Source organism: Cetorhinus maximus, chromosome 24 (genome assembly GCF_964194155.1).
Source record: "Cetorhinus maximus chromosome 24, sCetMax3.hap1.1, whole genome shotgun sequence".
NCBI classification, from domain to species: Eukaryota; Metazoa; Chordata; class Chondrichthyes; order Lamniformes; family Cetorhinidae; genus Cetorhinus; species Cetorhinus maximus.
Window position 1 is genome coordinate 38,651,877 of NC_135902.1, and position 17,339 is coordinate 38,669,215.

The window sequence follows — 17,339 nt, forward strand, 5'->3', positions numbered from 1 at the left end:
AAATTAGCAAATAAACTTTTATTTTAACATATCAATTCGCATCAGCATGAATCTACAGAATCATAAGAAAACTATTTCAAATGTTTTCTTAAAGACATTCTGTGTGCAAGCCACCCCTTGGTCTCAGTAACTTAAAGATATATCATGTTGTACTGAATTAATTAATTGAAGTTCCACTCAAAACCGCCTTTCTTAATGTATGTTTTCCCTGCCATATTAGTTTTCTTCACCAACTAGTTTTGCTGCAATTTTTGTGTATCCTTTTACAGTAGTTCCTCCTATGCTGTTCCCCGTGCTGCTAGTGCAAGTGTCACTTTACGAAGTACTCCCTGGTACTGGGGCCATTCCTCCTGGATACGAGCAATGATAGTGCTGATGGTGTAGATTCGACATTCTTGCTTCTGTGTTTCATTCCTCAATGTCTGTGCAGATCTGCACTGTAGGATGTACTTTCCTTCTTTCACTGCCTGAAGGTGTTTGAGTCGTGTCTGGTAAGTCACTATTTTGGTAAGATTCTAAATAACAAGAAATAGTAAATATGTTTCATTTATATATACAGTCTAATTTAACCTACTGTTTCATTATCTCTAGCAATTAATGCATTTTCAACAGTCTGCTGGTGCACTTCCTTTTGTACTCCTTGGGCAGAGGAAGGGGACGCATGGAGAGAAGACTATGCCACAGTGAGACATACACGGTGTGTGTGGGTGGGAAATTGGTTCAGGTGGTTAGTTCTGGTAAACTTTTTCACTGGTTTAAATTTAGATCAAGTGTCAGGATCTGACATAGAACTTGTAACCTTCAAGTGAGCAGTGGCAATCACCTGTCATTCAGTTGAAATTAGTTGGTTCAAGAAGGTGTTAATTACTGTAGCAGGACGCTAAGCTAGCTAGTTTTTTTTATTCACTCATGGGATGTGGGCATCGCTGGCTAGGCCAGCATTTATTGTCCATCCCTAATTACCCTTGAGAAGGTGGTGCTGAGCTGACTTCTTGAGCCTCTGCAGTCCATGTGGTGTAGTTACGCCCACAGTGCTGTTAGGGAGGGAATTTCAGGAATGGCGATATATTTCTAAGTCAGGATGGTGTGTGCCTTGGAGGGGAACGTCCAGGTGGTGGTGTTCGCATGCATCTGCTGCCCTTGTCCTTCTAGTTGGTAGTGGTCATGGGTTTGGAAAGTGCTGTCTAAGGAGCCTTGGTGAGTTTCTGCAGTGCATGTTGTAAATGGTACACACTGCTGCCACTGTACGTCATTGGTGGAGGGAGTGAATGTTTAAGGTGGAGAATGGGGTGCCAATCAAGTGGGCTGTTTTGTCCTGGATGGTGTTGAGCTTCTTGAACGTTAATGGAGCTGCACTTATCCAGGCAAGTGGAGAGTTTTCCATCACGCTCCTGATTTCCACCTTGTAGGTGGTGGACAGGGTTTAGGAGTCAGAAAGTGAGCTACTCGCCACAGGATTCCTAGCCTCTGACCTGATCTTGTAGCCACAGTATTTATACGGCGAGTCCAGTTCAGTTTCTGGTCAATGTGAACCCCAGGATGTTGATAATAGGGAATTCAGTGATGGTAATGCTATTGAATGTCAAGGGGCGATGGTTAGATTCTCTCGTTGGAGATGATCATTTCCTGGCACCTGTGTGGCATGAATGTTACTTGCCACTTGTCAGCCCAAGCCTGAATATTGTCCAGGTCTTTGTACATTTGAACATGGACTGCTTCAGTATCTGAGTTGTGAATGGTGCTGAACATTGTGTAATCATCAGCGAACATCCCCTAGTCAGTGTGGCTCAGTGCCACACCATTTGATGCAGTTACCCAATAAGCTATGAGGAGAGTATATTCATTAAAATCTTTGTAATTTATGAAGAAAGCAAATGAGTATGCTGTCTGCATTATGTTCCCTGTTTCAATTTAATACATTTAGACTTCTTGTTTGATGTCAACAAAAGGTTGTGGTTGAAATAATGCAGCATTATTGCACACTTCATACGTAGGGTATTGAACAAAATGTGTAAAGATGTGATGGTGTATGAGCAGTCATACACTGGCAGCATCGGCGGAGAAGAGCACAGTTGACGTTTCGAGTCCTCATGACCCTTCAACAGAACTAAGTAAAAATAGGAAAGGGGGTGAAATATAAGCTGGTTTGGGGGGGGGGGGGGGGGGTAGAGAGAGGGAGGGGGTTGTTGGGACAAGCAAGCAGTGATAGGAGGAGATAACCAAAAGATGTCACAGACAAAAGAACAAAGAGGTGTTGAAGGTGGTGATATTATCTAAGAAAAGTGCTAATTAAGAATGGATGGCAGGACACGCAAGGTCCAGATAGTGTTAAGTAACATTTTCATGTGAAGACAAAATACTTGCTGATCCTTAGAGGGCAAAATCTCTTGAAGTGAGACAATATGAAACAAACAAGAATCTCCTTTTCTTCATGGATTTTGCGGGATTATCTCCTTTCTTCTCATTCCGCAAATTGCTATTTCATTACTCAATTCCACGGTGTAGAATCCCTATTTGCTGCCTACTTTTGATCCTGCTGTGTAGCTCCATCTTGCTTTCTCTGTAAAACAGGCTCCATTGCACGCGATGGATATCTCACATTAAGGGAACGCACTTGAGAAGTGTACTTAGATTTTCAAAATGGATAGCAGTTTTTCTGTCATATATTGATAACATCAAACTAATGCCATTTGATGAGCTTAATTAATTGCAACTAATTATCATATAAAATGGGTCAAAATCGTTTCCAAGTTAACTATTTGAATACCTCCCTTCCCATATTCTTCAAATTAAATACCCTGTGTTCTCAAACCATTCTTACCGCTTGTTTCTTTTCCTGTTGCGATTCTATGTTTGCATTTAGTTGATCAACCATAGATTGCTGTTCCTGAATGTGACACTGCTTTTCTCCCAGCTGTTCATACACGATTCTCTGTGATTCCTTCAGCTCTTCGATAGTTTTGTCACATTCTTCAATTTTCTAAGAAAGAAATGGTGTGGCCAGATTGAGTAACACCAACAACATCAATTAACATTACGGAAAATGGCACGGTTAGCTAAATAGAAACCTTTTTTGCAGTTTGTTTAAGGTTTGGAAATAACAATAGGGTGAAATGGACTTCACAATGGATTTTAGCATTGGTCTTTTACCTCTGGGATGGAGTTTGAACATGTAGAAAACTATTGTGTGTCTTTACAACTATAAGTATGACAAAGTGTGTTGAGTAACTAATATAGGAACAAGATGGAAAAATGCTTTTTTCCTGCTGTCCAACAATAGAAATTATGGCAATTATGGGGACCAATATGGATTGGGCTTCCCTTCTCATAGACTAACTTTGGGCCATTCTGCAGCATTCAAAAATAAACAAAGTGTGTGCCTTACAACTTAAATTCTGCCGTAACAAAGCCACTGTTCATCATTACCACCAAATTTGGATCGCCCACTGCACGCGGATAAAGGCATGGCCAAGCGAGCCCCAGAATTTCCACAAATTTGCATGACTGACACATCATGTAATCTCTCCAGTACAGAAGTGGTGAAAGAAGCAGCACAGTGGGATTGAAGAGCCAACTGTTGGAAAACTGCTGGTCACAGACTGCCAGCCCAGTAAGGAGTGCAGCCTTGTCAATAGCTGTTAAAAGTGATCGCACCACTAAATTCTTATGCCAGCACATCATTCCAGACAGCTTCAGGTGAACTCAGTAACATAAATCAATCAACGGTGTACCACTGCATCAAGAAGGTCAGTGATTTATTCAGAGTCCTCACAATTTACATCTTTCTTAATGGACCAGTTCCCAGTTAAGCAGTAGAGAGATTTTGATGAGACACTCGATTCCACAGGAAGAGGGTGCAATCAATGGAACTCACAATACATTGAAGGTATTATATGGGAATCTGATAAATTTTATCAACAGAAAGGGGTATTGTAAGTTAATGTGTAGCTAGTGTGCAATGGCAATTATACACATGTGAATGGCCATTACTCAGTAAGCTGCCATACATTTGTACATCAACAATCACATAAATGCATTGTTTCAACATAAGACTGAGGTTTGTTCATTGAAAACTACACCTTGCAGCTCTTGTACATATCACTTCTCCTGAAATCATCCTCCACAGCAGCGTATTAGTATAATGAGACCATAGAATCCAGTCAAATAAATATAGGACTAGCAAACTGCATATTGAAATCCTGTTTCCAGTACCTTAATAAGTTTGGAAGTCTGCAGTGAAGCCCAGTAAGGGTTAAAAAAAAAGCACAGTTCCGAAACATCATCTTGTTTTGATAAAAGGTCATCAAACTGAAATGTTAACTCAGTTTCTCTCCCCACACATGCTGCCTGACCTGCTCAATATTTTCCAGCATTCTCTGTTTTTTATTAGAACAAGGAATGCTTTATCATAGGTACCTTTTGAGACTGACACCATAACAATATTTAAAATGGAATGAAGTAAGTATTTGAAAACGAAGAAGGATACAGGCAAATAGCAAAGAATTGGGATTAAAATTGATAGCTTCATTTGAAGAATTGGGATTATCATAAACACAATGGACCAAATGGCCTACTACTGTGTTATAATTTTAAGTAATCTGCACAACAATGGGAATTTTAAAATCAATCTTGATCCCCTACAACGCATTACTAGCTGCTAGAATTCTCCATAGTTGGTCTGTGTTTAAAACTCAGTGTAAAGCTTTTACAAAATTGTTCCAAAGGATGAATTTGCAAGTTTTAGCCAGATCATGTAAAGGAGAGGAGAAATGATTGGGAGTGGCCCATTATCGTGCTGCCAAATGATCCTTCTCCAGGGTGAATCAGCAATGGATGACTGTTTGAATGAACTGGACTGCTTAGGAGTTCCACTATTCAAGCCTTTTGATCAAGGTTACAATGCATAGTAGCTGGGAGAAAATGTATAGTACATATTAATTTAATTACATAGACTATTAGAAGTACTCAATCTTCTTTATCTCACCTTTTGTACATCTGCAATTTTCTTGCAAAGTTCTTGTATCTTTTTATGACAGTCTTGTTTAGTTACTTGCTTCTTGCTTACTTTGGCCTGTGCTTCCGCACGTGTCACAATTGTATCCCTGCGTGAGACAACAGCCTCCATTTCACGAATCATTTGCTCTTGCTGCCTCATAAGCTGACTGTGGCGTATCTTTGGATCAAAAATACAGATCTTACACAGTGATTTTACAACAAAATGATAGAACCTTTCAACTCAAGCAATTTAGTTTGAATTCATCCAACACAAGTGGAATGTCTATTTTTGGACGACTAATGAGGATTAAGTGAAACAAATCTAGCTAATTTCCATGACCAAAGAGGATAGGGCACCAATTGCCATGAATTTAGTAAATCATAAATACAATAGAAATAAAACTGTTGCGGGAATACTTTAAGGAATAATCAACAGGAGGTATGTCACAATTACTGTCATGTCTTTTGAATGAAGTTATAATTATGAATATTTCTATATGTAGTCAATAAAAAATAAAAGAAGTGGAATACTTAAAAATGATGTTCAGAACTATGCAGGAATTAGCCCTGGAGCGCCTATTATTTGTAATATTCATGTGATCTTCCATGACACTGCTCGTGTTAAGTCATGGATATGTCGTTTATAAAGGCAGCACAATTATACCATTTAAATGCACAATGAATTATTCTGCTGCTGGGGCAGATTTATGCTGAATGAAGCCCGTCCTCTTCAGGTCACAGAGTTGCACAGGCACAAACTGGAGTGAATTAGAAGCAGCCTGACTCTCTGGCAGAAGTTTCATAGCAGATTGGCAGCTTCTCCTCCTCGGAGTCAGAAGAAAACAGCAGGAAGTGATTGCTTTTCTTTATTTTGTATCCAAGTATAAAAGTTGCTACTTGTTCAGCTATACAGTTGTGAGTTTATGCTGCCCTATGAATATCATATTTGAATTGGCTAGAATCATAGATTGGTTACAACACAGAATGAGACCATATGGCCCGTCATGTCTGTAGCTGGCTCTCTGCAAGGGCAATTCACCTACTGCCACACCCTGCCTTTTCCCTGTAACCCTGCAAATTCTTCCTCCAATTCTCTTTTGAATGCCATGATTGAATCTGCCAGCACCACTTTCTCAGACAGTGCATTCCAGATCCTAACCACTTGCTGCAAGAAAAAAGTTTTTCCTCATGTCACCTTTGCTTCTTTTGCCAATCACCTTAAATCAGTGTCCTTTAGTTCTCAACGTTTCCAACAATGGGAACAGTCTCTCCCTATCCACTCTGTCCAGACCCCTCATGATTTTAGATATCTCTATCAAATCTCCTCTAAACCATTTCTTCTCCAAGGAAAACAATTCTAACTTCTCCATATGTAACTGAAATTCCTCATTCCTGAAACCATTCTTGTGAATCTTTCCTGCACTTTATCTTATGCCTTGAATTCTATTCTGCACCCTCACTAATGCCTTCACATCCTTCCTTAAGTATGGTACCCAGCACTCCAGCTGAGGCCAAGCCAGTATTTTATACAGGTTTATCACAGCTTCCTTACTTGCTTGTGTACTCCATGCCCCTATTTATAAAGCTCTGCATCCCAGATGCTTTATTAATTGCTCCCTAAACTTATCCTGCCACCTTCAATGGTTTAGGTACACTGTGACACAAACATACGCTTATGTGACACTTTCAACTATGCCATTTCAAATATGATAGATATGCTAGACAAATGACTTTTTTTAAAAATCACCTTAAGTCCCTATATATAGTGCCCACATACAAACAGAAAGAAATGCTATTCTTTTGTAAGTGCATTACAGTATAATAAAGATGATATCAAATCTAGATCAAAAGATTAAGTAAGTTGGATTGCTTTTTCATTTGACAATGTGATTTTGAACAACTTTTGCAACATTTTCACAATTATGAAGCAGATTCACAAAATTCACAAACAAATCGTTCACTTCAATTAGGTGTTTAAAACTCAAGGACATAGTTTAAAAATAAGGAAAAGGAACAGATAGGGCATTTAACTACAACTATTTTTACATTTTCCTCCAGTTTTATAAAAAAAAATCTAGTAGTCCCAACATTGATAATATACCAGTAGTACTGAATTAGAAATATATTGGAGTGGATAAAACTGGTAACTATTGCCAGTAGTTTATTCTTAGTTCATAGTGCAAAACAATCTTTTTAGATTAACTCACTTGCATCCTGTGTATCTCAGCTTTCATGGCTCGTATCTCACTCTGTCCCACATCTGAATCAACAGCTGATCGTGCCTCTTTTGCTAGCTGTATCTTCTTCTCCCACAGCATAATCTGACGCCTGTAAATACAAATACATTTGGGAAATAATAAACAGTTTCAGATCAATTGTGGAACTACAGGGGTGCAAAAATGTGAATGGTCTCTGTGCAATTTTCATAAAGAGGAAGCTTCACCATCAGGATTCCAGTTTAGAAGTGAAAGTACCAATTACAAAGTCCTTATTTATCCTGGATAGCCACCAAGACCAGGTAAATGACCACTGCCATATGCCTCAATTACAAACATGCTGTTGAAACTGTATTAAACAGACCGCTATTTCGGATAGTTAAGCTGGTGTTTGCGCTTTGTTAAAGTGTGATTACCTGTAATGAAATCTTTCAGGAAACCCCATCATACTCACCCCATCCCCCCACCTGTGACCTGTGATTGCTTGTTACAAAGACAAAAGACCAAAGGCAAAATTGATCAGACCGTAACATACTTCAGACCCATTTGGCCAATCAAACAATACCTTAAATGGTTAACTGCTTGTTCACTGCAGATCACCTCGTCTTTTGTAAGCCATGGAGCAGCTATTTAAAAAGTGACCACAAGCTCCAATAAAAATGAACACTTGTCAATCCATACTCGAGCACTTGTAGAATCTGCTGAAACCATCCTAGTTCATCCTGCTCTGTCCAGGGATAGAAGGTGCATAAAAAAGCACAATCAAATGTATCCAATGAAACAACAACCAGATTCATGATGTGCATGGCCTCAAAAAATAACCATTATTTTTAGCCATTATAAAGACCCTGATATTGAGTCATTTTGTGAGGTTGGAAGCTGGTCACAGGAGCTAGTTTCACTCTCAACAACATTAAATCCACCAAAACCAGAAATAATTGAAACCTATCAAATACTAAGTCAACTTGCAGTCTTTGCACATTGGTATTTAAATAACTGGCCTAGTTGTAGGCACTAACAGCTACAATATAATAGAGCATCATAGATTGTTAATTTCTTGCTTACACTACCACCACACATAGTGGGAAAATTGTGTTTCCCCAAACACAGGGAAATTATTTTTAAATGGAACAATTGTTTGCGTTTTTCCCTCTGCATTTCAGTTGATCTTTAAATATTGTTTCTTTATTGAATCTTGATGACATTATGGAGCATACTTACCTGGAGGTTTTAAATCAGCAAAATTAGCGAGCTGCACTAACATCAATTCTATATAATTGAAACTATCAATAATTTAGGTTCCTTCAGACGTAGCCGTTGTTGTTAATCTAGCTCAAGTTAATAAGTGATAGATAAAAATCTCATCTACATGCTGTCCTCCAGCAACATCATCTGAAGTTATGATGCTAAGGTTCCACATGTAGGCTGACAACACCCAACTCTACTTCACCATTGTCTCTCGTGACCCCTTCACTCTCTGTGCTGATAGATTGCCTCTCCAATAGTCCTCTCTAGTCTGGATGAGATGCAATTAAACATTTGGAAGAACAAAGCCATTCTCTTCAGGCCCTGTCACAAATTCCATTCCCTTGCTACTGATTCCATTCCCCTCTCTGGCTATTACCTCAAGCTGAGCTAGACTGTTCAGAATTTCACTATCCTATCTGAACTGAGCTACCAACCCCATATCCTTTCCATCACACTGCATACTTCTTCCTCTGTAACATTGTCTATTACCATCCCTGCCTCAACCTACCTGCTGCTGAAACCTTCATCCATGCTCTTTTACCTCGAGCCTCGACTATTTTAAGGGTCTAGCGGCCAGCCTCCCATTTTGCACCCTCCATAAACGTGAGCTATTACAAAACCCTGTCGCCTGTATTCTAACCCTTACCAAGTCTGGCTCGCTCATTATCCTTGTGCTTGCTAACGTACATTGGCTTCCAGTCCAGCAACAGCTCACTTTTTAAATTTTCATATTTGTGTTCAAATCCTCTCTGGTTTTGACCCTTACCACTATAACCTCCTCCAGTACCATAATCCTCAATGAATTTTGTTCTTCCAGTTCTGGATCTTGTGCGTATTCCAATTCCCTTTGTTCCACTGTTATCAATCCTGCCTTTGGCCAGGTGGTTGAAGCTCTGGAATTCCCTCCAAACCTCTCAGCCTTGCTACTCCTGTAAGACCCTCCTTAAAACTTAGTTCTTTGACCAAACTATTAATCACCTGTCCAAATATATCTTTCTTTGACTTGGCATCAATTTCTATCCTATTATGCTCCTGTAAAGCACCTTGGAATATTTTTCTACATTAAGGCATTTCATAAATACACATTCTTTTTTAAAAGCCTTTCCAGATTAATATTATTGAATCATCATTTGGGTCCATTGCAGTTCTAAATTCTGTGCAACACACTGGCATAGTTACTCACTCTGCTTCCACAAGACTGTTAAGCAGCCGTTCTTTTTCTTCCTTCAGCTGGTCCAGCTTTTGCTGCTTCACAATAGCTTCTCGCTCAGCATCCTGAGGAAAAAAATGAATAATGCTTGGATGTGTACAGCAAGTTTCAATTTAAGATCTGATCCCATGTTGTGGACCACTGTTTGTCTTGTGATTTGCTAGCTGCCACTTACAAGAAGGCAGTTTCATTTTCAATTAAGCTGTTGAGTTTCAACCATTGCATACCTAATTACACATTGCTAAGATAAAATATATCCTTTGCTTAAAGGCTAAGTACAAGTAGCCTTTGCCAGAATCAAAGTGAGTTAAACTGTTTTACAAATGTTGCTAATCTAAATTTAATATAAAATAGCTCTTTCCACAAGTCAGAAAAAGATTCATCCAAGAACTTTGAACAAGAAAACTTGAAATAGAATGATATCTCTCATGGGAAACTGAAATGTAACCAACTTTTCATGTTTGCGGCACGTGTGTATTACAAAAGTAGCTTTAAACAGAAGCTATTAAACATTTTTTAAAGGAGCATTTGTGAGGAATCAGAAATCATTTAACAAAACAGAGAACACATATGCATAATCTTTTTTGAATTGTCAGAGGGATATCTAAATTAACACTTATCAAATTCTACTAGACAATGGCATCCATCAGTCAAAAGTAGAGTCCTGGGGAGGATTTTCCTGCCCCGCCCACTGCCAGGATCATCCGGTCCCTCTGAAAGTCAATAAGCTTTTGGCTGGGCCACCGAATCTCCTGCAGCAGGTCAGACCACGACGGGGCCAGAAAATCCCGGCCCTAGTTTCCATTGTTCTGTAAAGTCTAATGTGGCCACCTTGGTTTCATACAACTAACATTACACAATCTGCACGAGAAAAAGCATGGGCACTAGCGGAAATGATCCACAGGACCTTTTGCCATCATTTGAAAATACAAAAATGACAGGTAAGAAAAGACCAGCTGGACCATCAAGCCTACCTCTAATTCATGCTGCCTGCAGCATGGTGACTAGACATTTCCTACACTCCACCAACAGCTGTTATTTTGTGCATGAATAAGAAATAAAACAGGAAAAACCCAGTGCTAATAGTGGGGAAAAAAATTTGGAAAGCCTCCTCTGACTCTGTTTCACAATTAACATTAGTTAAGGTGGTCACCTGGACCACATGCAAGTTAAATGTTCACCATTTACATGATGCAATCACTGCCCCAGCCAAAAACTAGTCCGGCTCTTCTTCGAAGATGTGGAGACAGAATGCACAAACCACATAATTCAAACCCTCATTGCTCTTCAAAACCATCTCCCATGCTATCTATTCTTACTCTTGTGTATTTTAAATCGATTTTAAATCGTCCTTTGTTTCTCCCCAAATTGCCAAACTGAAATAATCTATTAATAGACAAGCAGTCCAGCCCTTTCAATATTTTATATACCTTTATCAGGTCACTTTTAAGTCTATACTCCCGTGAAATAAATGGATCCAGCTCTACGAGCCTGAGTAGGTAATATTTTTTAAGATAGGAATCATTCTTGCAGCTCTCCTCTGAACCCTTCCCATGGCTACTATAACACATACCATGTGAGGGGACCAAAATTGAGGGCAGTACTTTGTATGTCATCTAAGGACCTGTACAGTGAGAAACAAACAATTATGATTCATTGACTTCTTTGATGGAAGGGTGTTATATATCTGTTAATATTTTGATTTTTGCCGATTAGGTATTTTGTCTGTACTAACCTTCAACGCAGTAACAAATTCATTTTCCATCAGTACATTCATACGCTCAAGTGAATCCTTCATGGAGTTATTCTTTGTTAACAGCCCATTGAGCTTCACCATGTCATTAGACAGAGCACGCATGTGACGCTCAATGTCTTTCTTTGCATTCAGTCCCTGTTGTATCATATCTACAGGAAGAAAATTTTGGATTGGTGTCAAATAACACTGTCGAAGTAGAGGAAATGCTGGTTGTAAAACAGGGTAAAGGGAAGTGGGTAGATGGGTGGGTAGTGTGTGGGCATGGGAGGGAGATTAGTACAAAATGGTATATCTGATCTCTGTATGCCAGAGACAGTATGACCTGACATCATGATCTTGGGGCTGGATTTTCACTACCAAGGTGGGGAGCTCAAGTCGGGAAATTTCCCGTCAGATGCAAATTTTGTTCTGGGGAGGTAGGGAGCATGATTGAGTTGGGCCTGCTGTCTCTGGAGGCAGTTTGGAGGTGGAGCCAGAAGCTGGCGAATGCCAAGGCAGGCTGGTCAGAAGGACCACCTCAGTTTTCTAAAAGGCTGTTAGGCCTTCCACCCCAAGTCAACATGGTTTTACAAAAGGGAAATCATCTTTGGCAAATTTATTAGTTTTTTGAGGGTGGAACTAGTAGGATAGGTAAAGGGGAAACATGTAGATATGGTATACTTAGATTTTAAAAAGGCATTCAATCAAGTCCCACACAAAAGGTTATTACGCAAGGTAAGAGCTCATGGAGTTGGGGGTAATTTATTAGCAAGGATAGAGGATTAATGTATGAGAAGCAGACAGTAGCAATAAATGGGGCATGTTCAAATTGGAAGACTGTGACAAGTGGAGTGCAGCAAGGATCAGTACTAGGGCAACAGCTATTTATATTAAGGACTTAGATACATTACTCTCAGTCTCTCTGTCTAAGTTTGCTGACAATACAAAGCTAGGTAGAAATGTAAGCTGTAAGGAGGGTGCAAAGCAAGTGTGCAGCAAGGTTGCAGATGCAGTATAATGTAGGGAAGTGTTAAGTTATTCACTTAGGTGGTAAGAATAGAAAAGCAGAATTTTTTTTTATAAAGCACAAAACTTTTAAATGTTGACATTCAGAGAAACTTGAGTATGCTCGGACAAGAAACACAAAAAGTTAACATGCAAGTACAGCAAATAATTAAGAAGGCAAATGGCATGTTGGCCTTTATTACAAGAGGATTGGAGTACAAGAATAAAAAGGTCTTGCTACAATTATACATAGTTTTGGTGAGACTACACCTAGAGTACTGTGCACAGTTTTAATCTCCATATTTAAGGAGGAGTATTTAAGTTCACTAGATTAGTTACTGGGATGAGAGGTTTGTCCAACAAGAGGCTGAGTTAACTGGGCCTATATTCTCTGGAGTTTAGAAAAATGAGAGGTGATCTCATTGATATATAAGATTCTGAAGGTACTTGATAGGGTAAACACGGAGAGGTTGCTTCACCGGCTGGGAAATCTAGACACTGGTGCACAGTCTCAGGATAAGGAACCATTCATTTAGGACTCAGATGAGGAGAAATTTCTTCAATCAAAGTGAATCTTTGGAATTCTCTACCTCAGAAGGTTCTGGGTGCCCGATCATTGAATATATTTAAGGCTGAGATCAACATATTTTTGGCCTCTCAAGGAATCACAAGATATGGGGAGAGGGTGGGCAAGCGGAATTTAGGTCATTAATCAGCTATTATTGTATTCAATGACGGAGCAAATTTGAGGGGCTGCACAGTGTACTCCTACTCCTATTTTGTATGTTGGGTGGAATCGTCCATGTCCATTGGCATTGGGAGGACAATATGGTGAGAAGGCCAAAAACCAGTTTCGAGACATTGTGAAACCAGTTTGGGATCGTCCGCTCTGCCACACTTGATGGGTCATGTTTCCCACCATTGGACGTCGGGAACCTCATTGTAATATATCTTCATATCATTATAAGCCCAGCACCCCGGCACCACATCCATCACACCCACACTTACCCACTGGATCGTCCGCCCACGTCGGCATGATTGCACACCGACGTGTTTCACGATAGCCTATAAAAGGCGTGCACTTGGTGGGCTGCACTTTCAGGGGAACTCAGAAGTGAGTACACAGTAACGTCGCGGAGTGCTCGCCTGGGTTGCCTGTTGAACTTCAAGGTTGAGGTGCGTTGGGCGGGGGGGGGCGGCAAGGGCTGCCCTGCAGTTGTGGCATGTTGGGGAAGTGGGGAGAGGCAAGGCACAGAGAATTAATGACGTAAAGGCACAGGGAAGTAGCCCTGGACTGAGACACCTGTCTTTATCTTGTGCAGAAAGGTTTCACATCTGAGTGACATGAGCACTGCTCATCAGAACAAGGAGCCAATAGACAGGGAGACATTTTTGGGAGTTTATTGACAATAGTGAACAGTATGTACAAGTGATTAAAACCCATGCCCAGGCTGTGCAACTGCATCTTCTTAAATTTCCTAACCCTGTTGCTACGTCTTGGTGCTCCCAGGCCATCCACAGCAGAGGTGGAGACAGCCTCCTGACTGCTATGCCTTGTCTGTGATGACCTTGGCGGGTGTCCTCTGGAGGGCTGAGACCTGGAGGGCCCCAGCCCGTTTTCAGGGTCCTGCTATGTGCCAGTCGCACCCTCCTTGTCCAGTGGAGCTAGAGCTGTTGAGGTCACAGGAAGAGAGGATTCGGATGGGCTGGACACTCCCGGAATCACCTGGATGGATGGCCCCGGTGAGGGGGGGGTAAACCTGCTGATCCTCCTTCCTATGGGTGCCCAAGGGCCCCTGGCTGACTCCTTGAGGAGAATGGGTAGCTGGAGCGAGATCAAGCTGCCCTGTACCCCTCTTGCATACGCACTGTTGGAGGCCAAATATGGCCTCAGTGATGGAGTTGAGTCCACGGAGCAGTGCAGGAGCAATGTCCTGGACCAAGGTCTCCATGGCGGCCACCATCCTACCAGTGTTGACCTCGGTGCGTTGGCATGCTGGCGTTATCACCTCAGCCTGAAGGCAGATGGACTCCTCCATCGTGCCTTGCAAAAATGAGGAGTGCAGCAGACATCCCTTCCTGATGTTCCCGAGCTTGCCTTTGCAGCTCCAACTATGACATGACCAAGTCCAGAGGCTCATCATCTGATCCGAACTCAGTATATTTCTGGCCTCCAGCAGTCCTCCGAATGCTGAATACCTGGGAAGCCCCTGCTGCTGCCTGCTGCGAATCATACAGTGTGATGTGCTCACCAGGTTGTGATCTTGAGGCTACATAAAGCTAGGTCCCAACGAGGTGTGTGTCTCTGCACTGGAGGAGGGTGTGGGTGAGCGCTGAGACAAGACTTCAAGGAGGGTGCCTCCAGATTCCTTTTCAGAGGTTTCTTTGGGGCATGCTTGGAGGCCCTGGGTCGTGGACTCATGCGGAAGCATGGGGAGGTAATTAGTGCATGGCAGTGGCCTGTGAAACAGGACACATGAGTCACAGCATGGTTGTCTGATGGATGTTGCACTGCTGGATCCTCACTTGGAAGAGCACCGCCAATCTCACCGACAGCACAGGATCTGTCCAGATCCTTGCCGGCCAGCTGGATGGCTCTGCTTTCAAAATCCGTGAGGACCTTGATTTCAGGCATTGGCATTCCTCCACGGGTCTGCGACCTCTCTCTCTTGTGTGCCAGCTTGTCCTGCATGAATAGAGATGGAAAGGGTGTAAGCAGGATGCCCGACAGGCCAGATGATAAGTATGCCTCGCATGTGTGATTGATGAGTGGTCCCATGGATGGGATGAGGACAATGAAGGTGTGTGTGAGAGAATGAATGGTGATGTCCCTCCATCCAGCAGTGAGTGAGGGCCCTTTGGATGTGTGATGGGGTTGTGAATGTGAGAGTTGAGAGTGATGAGAAGAGTGACTTACCCTGGCGGAATGGAGGAGATCTTTCATTCTCTTGTGGCACTGGGCAGCTGTCCTCTTTTGAAGGGCGTTGGTGCTGACCACTGCTGCCACCACCTCCCAAGCCAGATTAGTGAGGTTGCTGCCCATCCTGTGGCCAGAGCAAGGGTAGAGGACGTCACAGCGAGACTACACTGCGTCTGAAAGGTGCTCGAGGGATGTATTATTGAACCTGGGGACTGCAGTCTTTTTGTCTTTCAAGGCCATGTCTTCTTTGCAGCAGGCATGGGCTGAAAGAACTGGGATGTGTGCGCGCAACTGGACTTTAAATATGGCCCGGCGTGCTGAAGCGGCGAAATGATGGCATGGCGGGCAAATGAGAGCGCCATGGAAACAGCATGTTTTCCAGGAATGCATAATTAATGCAGCAGGTTTGGGACAATACAGCGTGTAAGACGCCATTGCAGCCGATGGGTAAAACGTCATTTTATCCACCTGCTACCGTAGTTAGTGCAAATCTGGGACGATTCCGCCATTGTTATGTTCTTAGAGTAAATTACACATGTTCTAAGGAAGGTAAATACAAAGATTATTTGAGTGTAGTGTAGATTGATTAGTGTACTCAAATTATCATCAGCTTACTCTCAGTGCGGATTTTCTTCTGTTCGAGAATAGTGACCTGTTTCTTCTGTAGTTCTACATCAGCTGTCTGCTTCTCCCTTTCTTGGGTCAGTCTAACCAGCTCATGCTGTTGTTTTAGCCAGTACTGTTGTTGTGTTGAAATTTCTTTGTTGTGTTCCTCAATCTTTTTTGTCAAAGTTTTGATTTTGAGCTCCAAAGGGCTCATTTCGCGTCCCTGAAGAATAAAAAGGTGAACATTCTGTAAATTCAAATGTTAAGCCTCTCCCCACGCTCTGGTTTGAAATTAACCCAGTGCTAGACCATCTTGGGAGAAAATATCTGACCTTACATACAACACATAAGCACAGTTCACTACGGTGCTAACATTCAAGTTCAATACATCGCTATCCATCTATATTAAAAATCTTAAATCTACATTTACTTCCAGTCAACATTTTCCATTATGAATTTCTATGTCCATATAAGGGTTCAATTAATTTTTTTTAATAATCAACATTATTTTTAAGATAAAGAGAAAACTGCAAAAGCTGGTATGAGGTAAAATTCATATTTACTTTAAAAAAACAAGCCTGTGTTTGTGAGTGTAAGAGAGAGAGAGGCAAAAGTGAGTGTTCTGATTACCTGTTGTGGACTTTGTTTCTATCCTATAAACTTGAGAAAATGTGAGAGAGAGAGAAAAATTCGTCTCAAGGAGATAGGAAGACTGGAATCAGGAGGAGAGGCAGGCAGGGGAAACAAAATGAGTGGGGCCAAATTATGACTTTTGGGTGGCCTCTCCGCAGAACACACTCGCAGCCTGCCTTTATATTCCATCAGTGTAGGAGCCATTTTGAGGCCCATGCTTTATTTATAATTGGAAAGTTGTCTGCTCCAAACTGACTTCCTGATGCAGCTCAATGGATTCAGGCTAGCCCAACACTGAATGAGCAGAGGGTTGCTTATCCTAGCCCAACAAAAATAATTAATAATAACTTTCAAGGGTTTCCAGCTCTATTGCCATTAAAATGAGTTAGAGAGAGCATAGCTCTGACTCAAATCAGTTATGTCATAAAATAACAATTGGAGTCCTTTGGCTATCACCAGTCTCCAATTTGCATATAGAAAGGGATGTATCATCAGAAGCAGGCAGGTACTTTGGCCCCTCAAGGATTGGATCCGATAAATGTGACAGTCGGCAGAACAGTAACATCAACATTAACAAAGTACTAAGTGTACTCACCCCATTTTAAGGCCATTGAACCAACTTTGACATAAAAATCAACCGCAGTGTATTTATCTTCATTGCATTATGCTACATAGTATTTACAGCATGTTATTTCAATTTTCAAAGAAAGCGCTAGTTGGAATAAATCTATTTTGATAGCTTACATCTGTCAAGGGAGGGAGAGAGAGCGA

The 17,339-nt window shown here is 41.4% G+C and overlaps 1 protein-coding gene across 3 annotated transcripts in view; it reads right to left on the bottom strand.

Annotated features, from left to right (window-relative positions):
* Positions 1-17,339, bottom strand: part of ccdc40 (coiled-coil domain 40 molecular ruler complex subunit) — a 135,573-nt gene continuing 118,234 nt past the window's right edge. For all 3 annotated transcript variants that reach the window (XM_078571048.1, XM_078571049.1, XM_078571047.1), the window contains 7 exons: positions 15,945-16,158; positions 11,405-11,574; positions 9,643-9,734; positions 7,203-7,323; positions 4,985-5,173; positions 2,822-2,980; positions 1-515 (listed from right to left, as the gene is read on the bottom strand). In XM_078571048.1, the coding sequence (XP_078427174.1) occupies positions 279-515; positions 2,822-2,980; positions 4,985-5,173; positions 7,203-7,323; positions 9,643-9,734; positions 11,405-11,574; positions 15,945-16,158 (1,182 nt within the window). In that variant the 3' untranslated portion in view covers positions 1-278. The remainder of the gene's footprint in view (positions 516-2,821; positions 2,981-4,984; positions 5,174-7,202; positions 7,324-9,642; positions 9,735-11,404; positions 11,575-15,944; positions 16,159-17,339) is intronic.